This window comes from Saprolegnia parasitica, assembly GCF_000151545.1.
Source record: "Saprolegnia parasitica CBS 223.65 unplaced genomic scaffold supercont2.68, whole genome shotgun sequence".
NCBI classification, from domain to species: Eukaryota; Oomycota; class Saprolegniomycetes; order Saprolegniales; family Saprolegniaceae; genus Saprolegnia; species Saprolegnia parasitica.
In genome coordinates, this window is record NW_012156462.1 from 65430 (window position 1) to 81149 (window position 15720).

At 56.7% G+C, this 15720-nt stretch overlaps 4 protein-coding genes across 4 annotated transcripts in view; 3 read left to right on the forward strand and 1 right to left on the reverse strand.

The window, feature by feature from the left end:
* Positions 1 to 2509, reverse strand: part of SPRG_20982 (hypothetical protein) — a gene marked incomplete at both ends in the record, with an annotated part of 3658 nt that extends 1149 nt beyond the window's left edge. Inside the window, 9 exons of the mRNA XM_012350681.1 lie at positions 57 to 225; positions 280 to 404; positions 454 to 681; positions 731 to 868; positions 933 to 1042; positions 1230 to 1830; positions 1880 to 2152; positions 2196 to 2244; positions 2298 to 2509. Of these exons, the coding sequence (XP_012206071.1) occupies positions 57 to 225; positions 280 to 404; positions 454 to 681; positions 731 to 868; positions 933 to 1042; positions 1230 to 1830; positions 1880 to 2152; positions 2196 to 2244; positions 2298 to 2509 (1905 nt within the window). The remainder of the gene's footprint in view (positions 1 to 56; positions 226 to 279; positions 405 to 453; positions 682 to 730; positions 869 to 932; positions 1043 to 1229; positions 1831 to 1879; positions 2153 to 2195; positions 2245 to 2297) is intronic.
* Positions 2510 to 2928: 419 nt separating this feature from the next.
* SPRG_11168 (hypothetical protein) lies at positions 2929 to 4478 on the forward strand (the record flags this gene model as incomplete). Its single annotated transcript, XM_012350640.1, has 8 exons — positions 2929 to 3282; positions 3332 to 3411; positions 3454 to 3574; positions 3634 to 3684; positions 3733 to 3888; positions 3938 to 4186; positions 4269 to 4323; positions 4378 to 4478. The coding sequence occupies exons 1-8, from the start codon at positions 2974 to 2976 to the stop codon at positions 4476 to 4478; spliced, it is 1122 nt and encodes a 373-aa protein (XP_012206030.1). The 5' UTR covers positions 2929 to 2973.
* Positions 4479 to 9284: 4806 nt separating this feature from the next.
* SPRG_22275 (hypothetical protein) lies at positions 9285 to 12648 on the forward strand (the record flags this gene model as incomplete). The annotated part of the gene is made up of 10 exons (XM_012350692.1): positions 9285 to 9468; positions 9520 to 9737; positions 9786 to 9990; positions 10052 to 10362; positions 10409 to 10839; positions 10863 to 11153; positions 11204 to 11273; positions 11325 to 11837; positions 11902 to 12097; positions 12161 to 12648. 10 exons carry the CDS (start codon positions 9285 to 9287, stop codon positions 12646 to 12648), a joined length of 2907 nt encoding a protein of 968 aa, XP_012206082.1.
* A 1234-nt stretch (positions 12649 to 13882) lies between these two features.
* SPRG_20985 (hypothetical protein) lies at positions 13883 to 14832 on the forward strand (the record flags this gene model as incomplete). The annotated part of the gene is made up of 2 exons (XM_012350682.1): positions 13883 to 14557; positions 14602 to 14832. The coding sequence occupies 2 exons, from the start codon at positions 13883 to 13885 to the stop codon at positions 14830 to 14832; spliced, it is 906 nt and encodes a 301-aa protein (XP_012206072.1).
* Positions 14833 to 15720: the final 888 nt, after the last annotated feature.

Here is a 15720-nt window from a genome sequence, read left to right on the forward strand (position 1 = left end):
CTGTCTGTGATGGCAATACGAATATATATATATATATACAATGGTGTACCCGGAACGAGCAAGGTCGAGGCCGAGACACCGCCGCTGATCGACTGAACGGTGGTCGCGAGGTCTTGGAACGAGAGCTGGCTCGTGCCGAGCTGGCCGAGCACAGACGCAAAGAATGGCAAGTACGGCTTGAGCTCGGTCGGCACCCGCGACGTGTCAAACTTGAGCCGAAAGTACCTACATGTCCCATAAAAATCGGTCAAAATGTGGACAGATTGTCTTTTTGTGTACGTGAGTTCGTTGGTCGACTGCGGTACGAATTGAACGTTCGCGCCACGCATCTCGGTCGTTAGCTTGGGATGCTGCAGCGGAATGTCGTGCAGCGTCAACGTCGGGAGGCAGTCGACGTCCGGCACCTAGAGACCCATAATGTCATTTCGTCCAATGATGATATAAAGACCCAACCTGGTTTTGGTGGGCCTGCAGCTCAAGGGTTGTTGCTTGAATGCGGGCCAACTCATCTGGCGACAAACGGGCTTGAAGGGCCTCGAGCGTCGCGGCTTCGTTGGCTTCCATTTTCTGCACAAAGTCGGTCGACGGCTCCATGAGCACCTGGATGGGCGCTGTCGTTTGCATGGGCGCAATCATGTACGTGCGAAGCGCATCTTGAAGAAAGCGGGGGTTCAATTCCATCTACAACACATGAAAATCAATCAAAAAGCAGAAAAGCGATTGCGTGTACGTCGCGCTGAAGCCGAGCGAGGTACGGATTGATACCGAGCGCGGCAATCATATCGCCGTCGTGGCACCACGTCGACGCCGCGCCGCGCAAGAGCGTCATGCCAAACTTGCCAACAATGTGTTTTTGGCTGAGCTCAATCTACCCGTATACATAGAGACAATTTGTTCACACAGATGAGTTCGTGGATGACACGATCTATTACCTGGTGAAGCATGGCATCGATACGGTCCACGTCAAACCCATCACGGTCGACCTCGTCCAAGACGCGCGCGATCGTCGCTTGGATCTCGGGCAACTTGGCCTTGTCAAAGCCTACATACTACGTCTTAGCCATCCGCCCATTTGAACACGAAACATGCAACACAAAGTATGCAACACGAAGTTTGCAACACGCATTTTGAAACGGGAAACATACGAATCAAAGCCATGAAAAAACAATGGAAAATCATGAAAAAACGAGGAAAATGCAAAATGACACCAAGAGCGTCCTCCTGCATACCTTCGACGCCGATCCCAAAGACGGGGTTGACCGACGACGTGTCGACGCCCGTGCCCGTGGCAAAGTCGATCGCGAGCTCCGAGAGGATCAACGCCTTGTACAACGGCGCCGACGGTCCATGCAGCAACAAAAACGACACAATACGCAGCACGAGGCACGTGTAAATGTCGGTCGAAAGTACATTCGGCAGCACGTGGGCTTGAACCCACTTGGTCTGCGCGGCCGCGTCGCCGCTCACGCCATCGTCCGGCCCTTCGAGCTGCACCAGCGGCGCGGCCACAAGCGGCGGCTTCACAATCGACGGCGCAATTTTGACGGCCGCTGCCGCTTCAAACTGCGAGAGGACGTTCTCGTTGATGTAGGCGAGATGGTCCGACAACGGAAAGTTGCCGTACGAGTAGAAGAGCGCATTTGACGGGTGGTAGTGCGTACCATGGAAGGCCTTGAGCTCGTCATGGGTCAGCGACGGAATGACCGCCGGGTCGCCGCCGCTCACGTGGGCGTACACGCTGTCCGTCGGCATCACGTGCTGCTGCAAGCGCGTCGCAAAGAGCGTGTCGCTGTCCGAGAGCGTGCCCTTCATCTCATTAAACACGACACCCTAAAGTTGTCACTTTGATCTGTGAAACCAAATCGGTCGCTCCTCGTACCTTGTACTGCAGCCGGCCCGTCGTCTCGTCGAGCGCGAGACGGTGGCCTTCCTGGAGAAAGTCCAGTTCTCGAAGCCGCGGGAAAAAGGTCGCGTCCAAATAGACACGCAGGAGGTTGTCAAAGTCGGTGCGGTTGGTCGTCGCGAACGGGTACATGGTGTGGTCGGCGCCCGTCATCGCGTTCATAAAGTTGTTGAGACTGCGCTTGAGCATGTTGAAGAACGGGTCACGGACCGGGTACTGCTTGGAGCCGCAGAGCACGAGGTGCTCGAGCTACGCATGGAATGAGCAACCGATCCCGTGCGTGGAGACGTACAATGTGCGCAATGCCATTCGACGACGTGGGCGGCGTGCGAAAGTTGACGCTACATCAGCATGCAAGAGGATTGCGAGAGGCGGTGTCGGGCGCGGGATGTACCTAAAGACGTTGTTGCTGTCGACGCTGTCAATGTGCAAGTAGTCGGCCTTGGTCGCTTCGTGCTGCAGCTGGATCGCAGTGATAGAGTACTCGGGAATCGCTTCCTTGCGCAGAACCTTGAAGCCGTGCGTCGTCGAGCCGACAGCGTACGCATCGACCGTCGTCGAGAGGCGCCGCGTTGCGCGCGCACACCGCGTCGCTCGGAGCAGCATGCTGACCTTCGCGAGGATTCGACAAGTTCATTGGTCGATTGCTGTCGCGGCAAGCAACTAATAAAACGCCCCTTAAGCTGGTCGTTTTCAAAAGGTCTTACCACCTTCACAAGCGACGTCGCCGCACCCTAGCACATTTCGCCCGTCGCCGGTCGTGTTTTTCACACCTCCAGTGTCGTTCGCAGAGGCCATGACGGTACGTGCGGCATGGACCCGCGCCGGGGCATGGACAGACGCCGTTGCCGGGGTTGCATTGCGTGGGTTTAGCCTTGCATTGCACTGGTTGTTTGTATGCAGTACAATACTATATCCGTGTGGAGAAAATGAACACTATAAAGCGGAATGAACACAACACGTACTATTTTATTATCTGACTGTTTGTATCACGCTGCGTTGTGTCACGATCGACGGGAAATACTGTGTCGTCCACAGTTGCAAGTGGCGAGGAACCAAGAGCCACGGCGATGTTGAAGGAAGAAGACCCGCTCATCGAGCTCATCCGCGAATGGATCATGGCGCCGATCGACGAGTCGGCGGGCCTCCAGCTCACCATCATGGAGGTCTTTGCCCTCGTCGAAGAGATGATCAACGAGCACGTTCTCGCACCGCTCGGTAGCCGCCTCCGCAAGTACATCCCCAAGGTCCGGCGCATCTTTGCGCCCATGAAGCTCATGGACGCGGTCCACATGTACGACGAGTCAACGCACTTCTCCAAGCGCAAGCGCGTCGCACCGACGTTCAAGGAGGTCCGCCACATTCTCAACCTGGCGACCGTACGTCCATGCTGTCGTACTACTCGCAAGCGTATGGCATGGCTCGTAGATCCATTCGATCGCGCCGACGCTCAAGATGGTGACGTTCGACGCCGACGATACCATCTACGAAGACGGCGGGACCATCAGGTAGACGCTGGTCTCCGTCTTCTTGCCTCATGCATGTGTCAGCGCCTCGTCCGAGATGGTCCAGGTCATCGTCGGCCTCTTGCAAAAGGGCCTTGTGGTCTCACTCGTCACGGCGGCCGGGTACCCGAACGAGCCCGCGCGGTACGAAGCGCGTCTGCACGGCGTACGTTCTCGCATCTTCCATGTCATCGTGCCGCATGCTGCAACATCTACTACATGTAGATCCTCGAAGTGCTCGCCGGCCTCACGCCCGCCGAGCGCTCGCGCTTCCTCGTATGCGCCTCTTGCTCGAGAACACTACCATGCTGAGCACATGTGTAGGTCATGGGCGGCGAGTGCAACTACCTCCATGTGACCGAGACCTGCGCGACGACCGGCAAGGTGTCGCTGCGCGTCGTGCCCGGCCGGGAATGGAAGGACGGTCGTGGCGAGCGCTGGGACCAAGCCGAAGTCGACCAGCTCCTCGACGTCGCCGAGGTCCTTTCGAATCTCAAAAACTCGCATCTCAACCGTGATTGTGGTCTAGTCCGTGCTGACCGAGATGGTCGATACGTTCCAACTCACGGCGGCGGTCCTTCGCAAGGAGCGGGCGATTGGCATCTACAACACGTCGGCGACCAAGCGGCTCTGCTACGAGACGCTCGAAGAGGTTGCGCTCACCGTGCAGCACGCGCTCAAGGACCACTCGATTCCGCACTGCGCGTTCAACGGCGGCAACGACGTCTTCGTTGACATTGGCAACAAGGCGCTCGGTATCTCGGCGCTGCAGACGTTCGTGGGTGACCGCCTCCCGACGCCACAGGTACGAGTTCCTTGCCTTGCAACTGCAACATAAAAGGACAATCCATGGGTGGTAGACTTCGCTGGCGGGCCACGAATGCCTCCACGTGGGCGATCGCTTTACGCGCACAGGTACAAGTGCCATGCAGCTCGTGCGGCACTGTCGTGATGACGTGGCATGCGTAGGCAACGACACGCGCTCGCGCGACGTGGCGTCGACCGTGTGGGTCTCCAACCCCGAAGAGACGGGCTACATCATGAAGACGCTGCTGCTGGCGCTGCCGTAGATGTGTCCTTCCTAATGTGGACCCTGAATGCATACTTGTGGCCTGCAGGCAAACGTATGAGCAGCTTGGCATGTCGTGGTAGATGGGTTGGAGATGGGCCTGGCCTGTCATCCGGATACGGGACGCCGGATCGTCCAGTTTTGTGGCAACTGCACTTGGTCGATCTCTCGTGGCTCGCGTTGGCCTTTTGCGTCGCCAAGACGCTCGTCGTGCATGCCATGTTGATAAACCACGAGCCAGTCGACAGCGTACTCCAAGTGTGGACCTCGTCGGGCTCGACGACGGCACCTTTCAACGCAGTGTCGCTGCGCAGGCTACGATGCCAGTCAGCGCGCGGGACCTGCTCGCACACTCACGTACCTGGTCGCGCTTGCTAAAGGCGCCATGGTGCTGAAAAACACCAACGACGAGACGCTCCAGCGTCTTCTGGACGAGCGATTGCCCGTGTGTAGGCATCGCAGCCAGGCAACGCGTGCACCGTACGGGCCGACGATGGTGCTGACGTATGGTCTTGGCACGTGCTGCGCCGCTTCTTGCGTCGACCAGGTCTCAAAGTATCGCGTCCAGCTGCGTCAGCACTTGTACACTGCGCCGGCGTTCTCGATTGTCTTCCTCTTTTTCGACTGGCAGTTTGTCGAAGCGTGGTGGATGCCACTCTCGGATGGCGTTCTCTCAGTTGGTCTATAACGTCATAGCAGTACTGTTTTGAAATACATTTGTGCATTGTTGACGTGTCGAAGCTAGGTGGAGAGATGACAGGTTTGCTGCTTCATCTATCTACTTATCTATCTATACCAGTATCTAGCTTCAAGTGGCCTGCCTCGCAGAGTGCCACGTCATGGCAAGGTCGGCATAGGCGGTAGCATGTTGTTTCGTCCGCACGAGCTCTGTCTACTTGGTAAGCTCTGACAAGGCTTGTTGCACCTGAGCCTACGAGAGACGGAACTGTCCAAATCGAATCTAGAAGCTTGTAGCGATCCTGCAACTTTTCAAACGGCGAGTCCGTCCAAGCGGCAAACGCAGGTATTCAGCATGATGATTTAGTTCAATCATACCTTCTCGGCCTTTTGGCTAAGATCAAGTGTAGTATCTGTTCTAATCAGTGTGAAAACTGATTTCCACACTTCGGTGTGGTTTTTTCACATTCATTTTACAACTTCCGATAGTCCAGTTGGCTTGCCACTGACTTTTGGACTGGTTTCCGAGGGCCTAGCACTCCTCCCTTGTGAAGCCTACCTACCTACGACACTGGACCTCCTCATTTTACCAAATGTCTTATATTCCCCTGACACAAAGTATTGATAACCTCTTCAGCGCGAAGCGCCTTGCGAGCGTAGCAAGTGCACCTGGCGCACCGGGGTCCCGTGCAAAGCGCGGTAGGGCAATACGCTGCAATGAAATGCGTTCGCACTGGACGAAGCCCGAAATGAGCAGTGCAAATCTTCGTGGGATACAGTAGCTGGCTCAACACGGTAGCGCGGTAAGACTCAAGAGCTTTATCTACCCGAACCCTTGTCAGTGCGTGGAGCCCTCCACCACTTTCACGACAAAGCCAGCAAGTGAACGCGCTAGAACATCTTGGATTTCACATGTTCCGTCCATAATCAATAGCCTTATCGCCATTAAGACTTCGGCGTGTCACCGATCGCAGTCGCCGCCTACGAGGACGCGCAGTCGCCGCCGTCCCAACGCGCGTGCGACGTGTTGCAGGGGCGATTGCAGATGCCGTTGCCAACAAGCATTGGGGCGCAGCCGTTGACGCACGGCGCTGCGAGGATCCACGAGGCCGGTGAGAGAGGCGACAGTAGCGGGTTGCAGCTCACGTCCAGTCGCCACGACGGCGGCGACTGCAGAAAGAGCGACGGAACGTGGCGAATCTTGTTGGTTGCCAAGCTCACACTGAGCAGCTGTCGCGCACCAAGCAGCTGCACAGGCACGTCGGTGATCCCATTGCCGTGGACGTCCAAATACTCGAGCAGCGGTAATGACGCAACACTGAGCGGAATATGACTCAAGTTGGCTTCGGCCACCGAGAGCCACAGTAGCTTGTGCCACGTACGACTGACCACTTCTGGAAAGGCTGCAATCGAGTTGCCATCCAGCGCCAGCGAAATGACGTTCGACTCGTTGAGCGTCGCGGCGAGCTGTGGTATCGACCGCAGCTGCGTATAGCGCAGTTCGAGGTGCAAGAGAGATTTTGGCAAGTCGCTTGCCGAGACGTTAAACGACAAAAGTGGGGAAAACGCGATGCCAAAGCCGACCAATTGGTCAAAAGGCGCTAAAATCGAGGCGTTTAAACCGTCGATGAGGTCGCAGTGGGACAGTCCCAAGTAGTGGAGGTCGTGGCCAAGGAGTGTTGGCGTCAACCGGTCTTCCAAATGCCGTTGTGTCTCGTTGGTAGTGCAGCGCAAATGGTAATAGACACAGTGGCATTCCCCCAAAGTGGTGAAAAAGGGTGTAATGACCTCGAGACACGCGTCCGGGCAGGAGCTTATCGGGGCAACCACGAGCCTACGACCACATTTGACTTCATTTCTAGAATGGAGGCGATCACGCACCAGAGATGAACGACGAGAACACAGCCCCAGAGCGACATGGCGATGCACATGATGGTGCACATCGGTGACATTCGGAAGTCCCAGTACTGGTCCCAGAGAACGCGGACAGCATCGCGAGTAGTAAGAAACACGCGCGACGAGCGCGGCTCACCAAGGTCACGGCGCCGCGGGCCAGGTGGCGGCGGTGGGATGTGTGGCACTGGCCGGGGGGCAATGCGGGGGGCTGCCAAGAGGACCCCTTGGGGTGGAATTTTGCGGACCATACCGGCCAGCGTCCGCAGAGTCGAATAGTTGGCCAGACACATGGCGAGCTTGAACGTCGCGTCCCATTCCGAGGTGGGCACGACCATGCGGACGAGCAGCGTCGTGGTTGTTCGCCACCGGGCGTCTTGGGCGAGGATGCCACCCGACTCTTTTGCGACCAATACCGGGAGCAGTGTCACGAGTGGAAACAGCACCGTCAGCGCAAACCTACGCCACAATGCACACTAAATATTATAACAACAGTTGGCGTTGAAAACATCCATGTACCCAATGATGCTATTGACAAAGAGCCGAAATGTGGTGTGAAAGAAGGGGATCGTCGAGAGGATGAACCAGGGCGAGACGAGGCAGTGGAGGATGATGCACGACACGTACGTTGTCAAAAGACTTTTGTTGGTCGTGAGGTACGAGAGCCACCACGCTTGCACGCTCTGGACGCCAATTTCGGCGCATTGAAACGCGCCTAGCTTGCCATGTCAAAAAAGGCGAAAATTCAGAAAAACATAAAAACAAGGGCCACGTACACAACCAGTAGTGGGGTGTCCGCGTGCGCATCGTCAGACTGTGCAGAAGCGACCCTCGACGCCGCCGCCCCGTCGGTACCAAGTCCAGTCCGACGCCATAGACGTGCAAGGCCGCCAGTAAAAGTATATGCTGCCGCAGAGCTTGGGTTGATATGCATTCAGTGTGCTACGAGGGCACCATGGAGTGAGTATATAGTCATGACATTGTAGTACATGCGCTCTGTGTTGGAGAGAATCGTGTAAATGTAACCCGAGACGACAAAGTAGACGGCCGAGACGGTGTGCTTGCAGACGCAGAAGAGCCACATGATCGAGCGCGACCGGATGCGAATCTGGCGCGGCGAAAGCGAGCTGCGTCGACGCAGCGCCGTCATGAGCTCCACGAGCGACTTCCGGTGCGTCGTCATGCGTGTCTATTTTCGGCCCCGTTTCTGATTGAAGAACGATGTAGGTAGCTGCTCCTTTGGATTTGAAGGCTTGTGGGTTGTCCTATTCCTACGGTCGTCCATTTATTGAAGGAAGGCGGGGCGGGGTCCATGTCATTTTCAAAAAGAACGGCATGCTTGCATTCAAGGATATATAAAACCCTTAGCGATGGTTCACATCTCGAGTCACAACTCTTCCGTTGAGAATCACTGGTACTATACCCTCCAGCAAGCTGCTCATCCAATTCGATATGCTCGAGTGCAAAAGATAGCTTACTGGGTTGGGGCTTCTGCGCCGCAGGCCAATTCGCTGTCGTGTTCTTAAAATCGTAGGACATTTTATCGCGGTAGAACTGTCAAAATCGAATCTAGAAGCTTGTAGCGATCCTGCAACTTTTCAAACGGCGAGTCCGTCCAAGCGGCAAACGCAGGTATTCAGCATGATGGTTTAGTTCAATCATACCTTCTCGGCCTTTTGGCTAAGATCAAGTGTAGTATCTGTTCTAATCAGTGTGAAAACTGATTTCCACACTTCGGTGTGGTTTTTTTCACATTCATTTTTACAACTTCCGATAGTCCAGTTGGCTTGCCACTGACTTTTGGACTGGTTTCCGAGGGCCTAGCACTCCTCCCTTGTGAAGCCTACCTACCTACGACACTGGACCTCCTCATTTTACCAAATGTCTTATATTCCCCTGACACAAAGTATTGATAACCTCTTCAGCGCGAAGCGCCTTACGAGCGTAGCAAGTGCACCTGGCGCAGCGGTAGGGCAATACGCTGCAATGAAATGCGTTCGCACTGGACAAACAGAGCTGGCCGACCAATCCAGAGTATCTTCCATGAGTAGTAACTATTGTTACAATGACAGCAATGAGCTCCTACAAGTTGCACAATAATGTCTTCTGTCACGATACTTGAACACGGCCACGCATTGGCACGATCGCATGGCTTCGATATTTTCCGGGCGCCGTATCCGGAATCGAATCTTTCGGGTTCGAAAAATCTTGCGCAGTCGAGGAGCCGCGAGCGAGGATGAAGACGTGGCCGCTGACGGCGACGCTGCTTGCATGCGCTGCCATCGCGCTGGCGCAGAAGGTAAAGAAGTGCCCCGGCGGCGAGAACCCGTGCAGCCTCCATGGCTCGTGCATGATCAGCCGCATGGGCGAGTACGTCTGCAACTGCCAATGGGGCTATACGGGCGCCGACTGCAGCCAGAGTACGCTGCATCGCTCATGCTCCTTGCTCATCATGGCCTCGTTGATGCTAGAGATGTGTCCGCATGGCGTCGACCCCACGACGAGCGCGACCAAGCAAGAGAAGAAGGTCCGGCTCCAAGTCCGTGGCCCGAGCGAAGACGCGTTGGCCGCCGCGGGCCGGCTCTTCCTCACGTTCCATGGGCACACGGTCGAGATGGAGGTTGATGCGGCCATTTCGAGCGAGCGCTGCACCAAGGTCTTTCAGCGCTTCCACAACCTCGGCACCGTCGTACGTCCCTCGACCTTGTGCGACACGCGATGCCCAACGGTCGTGTAGAGCTGCGTGCGGTCGCCGACGCTCGCGACGTCGGACATGCTGCTCCAGCTTGACATTACATTGCACTCGTTTCCGATCTACCCGATCATGAACAATTTGTACTTTCACGACGGCAATCCGCCCGCCACGGACTTTGGCTGCGATACCGGCGGGGCCAAAAGCCTCGCGTGTGCCTTTACGAGTCTCGCCGATGCCAACGTCAAAGGTACTAAGGATTTTCTGGTCTACAACGCAGTGTACAACATGTCCATACTACGAACCCATAGGTTACGTGCCATGTGCCAACCACGGCAAGTGCAACGCCCGGTCCGGCCTCTGTGCGTGCGAACCTGGCTTCTATGGCGTCCACTGCGGGCACAATGATGACGCCGCCGACATGCTCTTGGGGCTTGCGCAAGGCCCCTTTTTTTCGGGCAATTTACTCAAGTTGTCGGCGGCACGGAGTCCCGATGCAGCGTTCAACTTGATGCATGTCGATGTCGGAGGCATCCCTGTCTTCACGATGGACGGGCGCGGCGACACAACGCTGCACCAAGGATCGCTGGTCCTCGAGGCTCTTCGCGCGTCGCGGATCGAGGTCGTCTCTTGTGAGCACGATTATCCAGTTGATAATTTGATAGTAGGTGCACGGCGACGTGAGTGTGCATCGCGCCAACCTCCACGTGCACGACGGCCACGTTCGCGTCCAGAAAACCCTCGATGGTGACGGCATGGCGTCACCGGTCCTCGCCATCGACGCGCGCGTTCAAACCGAGACGTGTGTCGTCGACGAGATTGGCTCGCTCTTCCGCGTCGCCCTCAACGATGTCTCGCTGCTCTCGCTGGACGCCCTCGGGCGCCTCGAGACCAAGGCGGTCGCGGTCCACGAGACGCTTCATGTGGCCAAGGACACGACGCTCGACGGCAATGTGGCCATCGCCGGTGCAGCAAGCATCCGCGCCGGGCTCGATGTTGCCACCAACGGGCTCCGCGTGGCCCAAGGCGGCGCATTCATCGGTGGTGGCGCATCCATCGGGGGTGCGCATCCATCGATGGCGATGCGGCCAGTCGGCATGTGCTGCATCTGACCGGCGCGAGCCGCGAGAGCCAGCTACGGTTGGAGCAGCCAAGCGGCAGCCCTGCAGCGTACCTCACGTGCGCCTCCAATGAAAAGCGAGTCTTTGAAATCGCAGCCACCGGCATGACAACCGTCCACGGCCTCGACGTCCAAGCCGGTGGCGTCGCCGTGCACGCGGGTGGTCAAGTGATCCACTCGGGCGGCTTGCGCATCGCGTCTGGTGGCCTCCACGTGGAGAAAGGCCACGTTCAAATTGATGGGTCGCTTTCGTTTCAAGGTGGTCTCGTCGTCAATGGCTCCGAGAGTGCCACGTACGTCGTTTGGATACCCCGGGGCACACACGTGCGACACTAATGTGTAGGCCAAGCCTCGTGGCGCAAGCGGCCCACGCGCACTTTGCATCGAGCGTCTTGCATTTGGATGCCTCGGCGGTACCCCGGTGTCCATACCGATGCGGCCAATCGATTGTACGTATTTGTTAGGTGGACTTGAAAGCGTCGGCGGGGTTTCAGCTCGTCCAGGCGACGACAGCGGCGGGCACGGTGCTGGCGATTGATGGGTTTGGCAACCTCACAACCGTTGGCAGTCTTCACGCGGATGGTGCAGTCGTGGCCAAAGGCCCCCTCGTTGCCGAGACGCAAGCGCTGCTTCGCCCGACGCGGCTTGTCGCTGCCAAGCACCTTGCGATTCCGTGCACCCACAGCTACGTCCAAGTGCTCTCGGACGGCGCGACGCATCCCAGTAGCACGCAGACGATATCGATGGATGGCGCCGCGTACGGCCAGCTCCTCGTGGTGCAAAACGCCGACGAAGACGCGCTCTCGTCGCTCAAGATCCCGCCGCAGTCATCTGCGCTCTTTGTATTTGACGGGCAAGCCTGGCAGACGTTGACCGCCACCGAGTTTGACACGACGCAGCTCGTGAACGTCAAGGAGTTTTCGGCCGCGGCCGATCTCAATATTGGCAATCACATGCTATCGGCCAAGTCGATTCAGGTGTTTCGACAACATCTTTTGACAAAATACAGAGCATCGAAGCTCCGACCGATGCTTGTTGTAGGTGGCCGGGCAGACGGCGTCGCATGTCGCGTACTATGGCAAGGGCGGTGTCCTTACCGGCGACGCGTCACTGAGCTACGAGAGCGCGTCACAGACGCTGAACACGCATCAACTCAAGGTGCATGCGCTCGTGGGCAAGATCGACATGTCCAACTCGGAGCTGCGCGGCGTCGACATCATTGGCGGCCACCTCCGTGGTACGATTTGTGTTGTTTTGTATCGATGTATCAAGGTATCAAAAATGGTGATATCGGGTGTAGGGATCAACCTGAGCGCGCTGACGCTCGAGGTCGCCGGTGAAATGTTTGTCGAGTCGAACGCGTTTGTCGGCGGCTGGCTCACGGTCGACGGCCAAGTCATGGGCTCCGGCTCGTACGTCGACTCGTCCGATGCGCGGTTCAAAACCAACGTGTCGACGCTTGTCAATGCCTTGCCGCGCTTGCAACAACTACGCGGCGTGACGTACGACTACAAGACGGACGCGTTTCCAAAAAAACACTTTTCGACGCGCTCCGAAATTGGGTTTATTGCGCAAGAAATCGAGGCCGTGGTTCCCGAAGTCGTCACGACCGACGCCGACGGGTTCAAGTACGTGGCGTATGCGCGCATCGTCCCGCTGGCCGTCGAAGCCATCAAAGAGCAAGCAGCGACGATCGAAGCGCTGACCGACGCGGTGCGCACGCTGCAAGCGCAAGTCGCCGCGTTGCAGGCCCTCGTTGCACAGACAGTGGACTCGTCGCGACGCTAATAGAAAGTGAAGTAGCATTGCGTCGTGCTGATGGAGTAGATTGCCGTCCGCTGGGCTCTTCAACTACCGGTACTGGCTTGGTGGTGCAAGATTGTCGTAGGATGCTGCATTGATAGATGTCGCCGGCAACAACCAAATGCATGGGCAACTGGAACGTAGGTTGACGACCTTGTCTTGATATGGATCACAGAGATCGGTCCAAAATAACGTAGGGAAATACTATTTCCATGTTTTGCTCACCCCAGGAATGGCTGGCTTCTTCAGTAGGGCCATTAGGGACCATTAGGGAGGCGAGTTTGGGAAGAATATGGGCGACTTCAAATCCTCGTAAATACACCTTTACATCGGACACAAAACAGCGAAATTATGAAAAACGGCGATGCGTCAACACGATTGTAGCATGCTGGAGCGTCGGTAGCACACGCTTAGCATCACCTTAAAAGGCCATCGTGCTCTTTTCCTTGAGCCAAGACCTTTGAGACGAAGCTTCGGACGTGCGACGCGGCTCACCTATCGCGGAAATGTCATCCCGAACGTCTTCCAAGCAGGTCGATTACCACACTGCATCTTTATGACGTACGACTACATCTTGATTTCAGTATGATGCTTGAATCTTGATGGGCCAAACGCTGATGCAGCGACGTTTATGGGGTCGACCCGCCTTTCTAGGGCAATAGGCATCGCAGTGGTGACCTGCAGGGTGAATATAGTATATGGCACGTCGGCGAATCCTGCCCATCTTTTTCTCCTACTAGTACTAAGGAGCCGTCCTCGGATGTATGATGCTTCTCCGGTAAAACCGGTCCTAGACGATCGTAGATGGGGATTCCAGTTGGACAACCTGTTCAAGTCTACGAACCGTTTGAGACTTGAAAGTTATCGGCGTCGTTCACGTTCTGGCTGGCATTGACCCATCGATGACGGCCCGCGCACTGGCTAGCGCAGCTGGTATTACAGTTTGGGACGCTCGATGGCTCCACGGATGGCTCCACCGCCACTCGCATGCGTCCGAGACTGCTACGCACTCGAGCATAGTACACCAATCAATACCCATACATGCGGCTTGACCCGAGCTACAATAAGTTAGCTGGTATCGTCCATGATCACACCACGCACCGCTTCTGAAGAGGCGCTGGGAGGTGTCGCATCGACCATCATTCTGACATTGCGTGTTTTCGCTGGCCAATCACAACGGAAGGTCCAGTTCCACGGTCGTAGACAGCGAACGCACACGATGGAGCTCGACGACGCCGCCTGCATGGACCTCCTCTGCGACTTTGTGCTGTGCCCGACCTTTGGCAGCAGCGAGAGCGCCGGCGACGACGACGAGAGCCACGCGCAGCCGCCGGCCAAGCGCTCGCGGAAGCGAGAAGCCCACCACATTGCGGCGCTGCGCGCGACGGTCGCCGACCTCGTGGCGCAGCGCGATGCGCTCACGGCGCGCAAGCAGCGCGCGACGCAGTCGCCATGGGAGGCCACGTCTCGGCGCCAAGCAGCGGCGCGTTTCGCGGTCGAGCAAGAGCATGCGCAGCTCACGCGGGCGGTCGCGGCCCAAGCCCGGGTCCTCACGTCGCTGCAAGCGGTTTTGGCGCGGCCACAGCTCATCGACATGCCGCTCTTGGCGCCGCGGCTTCTGGACGCGCCGTCGTCGCTCCGGCGCGCGACCGCCGAAGCGCTCGTCCATGCCGAGTACGGTCGGCTCGAGAGCATTGTGCTCTCGTCCAAGATCCACGAAGCGACCTCGCGCGTGCAAAACACGAGTATCACGTACGATGAGAGTGCGCATGCGATCCGCGTCGACTGCACGATGGCGCAGATGCACAATCTGACAGTCGACCAGTGCGCGCTGGCCATCTGGAAGTACTACAACAATCTCGTGCCGATTGAAGTCAAAGACACGTCGTTCGTGGTCCGTGCTTTAGTTCGTACTACGTTTGAACTCACGAGGGGTAGGTGCTCGAAGAGTGGGACGCCAACTTGTCGTATGGCCGCCTCATCATGGAGACGCCCGGCGTCGAGATCCACTGCCACGTGGTTCAAAAGCGGTTTCTGGAGCCGAACCGAGTTGTCATTTGCTCGGCCACCATCGCCCACGATGAAAAGTTCCCGTACGACCCAGACGCCTACGTCCTCCATGAAAGCACGTGGTTCGTGCACAACACGACACTATGTGTCATTTTGTAGACAGTTGAAAGCTTCAACTATTGCATTAGGATTGCGATCGAAGCCGGGAGCAAGCCCGGTATGGCGCGCGTCTACTACTGCGGACAGGGCTCGGTGCCGTGTGCGCCGAAACCAGCACTCGCCATGCCGTACGAGTCGCTTGCAAAGTCACTGCACACGTGCTATAACGCCCACTTGGACGCGGTCAAGCTTGTGAACGTGCCGATCACGCCGCCGCCGTCGCAGACGTTGTCGGGCCATGTGGAAAACTTGCAGCAGCAAATCAACGGGCTCCAGTCGATCGTGCTGCAACAGCAAAAGATGCTCCAGGCCATGATGCTCACGCGGTAGCCAATAATGGACACGACTCGGCGTTGATTACCTCACTGGGTCTAAGTGAGAGTATTTTCCAATATAGAATAGTTTGTATGCAATGCAGGAAGGGAACTTGAAGGGATAACGCTTTTACTCTGCGTTGCATCGAGTTTGATTCCTTGTATGAAACACAACGTGTATGTCGTGCTCTACCGCGTGTTGCGACCGACGTCGCTGGGTGCTATGCTCGTGGAGCGCTTCGCGCTAAAGAGATTCGTATCCAACTGGTGGGACGACTTGATATTCTGGTTAGCTAGCTTGTAGTGTGGTGGGCATGGAAAGAAGGTGTCGTAGGTAGGCTTCACAAGGGAGGAGTGCTAGGCCCTCGGAAACCAGTCCAAAAGTCAGTGGCAAGCCAACTGGACTATCGGAAGTTGTAAAAATGAATGTGAAAAAAAACCACACCGAAGTGTGGAAATCAGTTTTCACACTGATTAGAACAGATACTACACTTGATCTTAGCCAAAAGGCCGAGAAGGTATGATTGAACTAAATCATCATGCTGGATACCTGCGTTTGCCGCTTGGACGGACT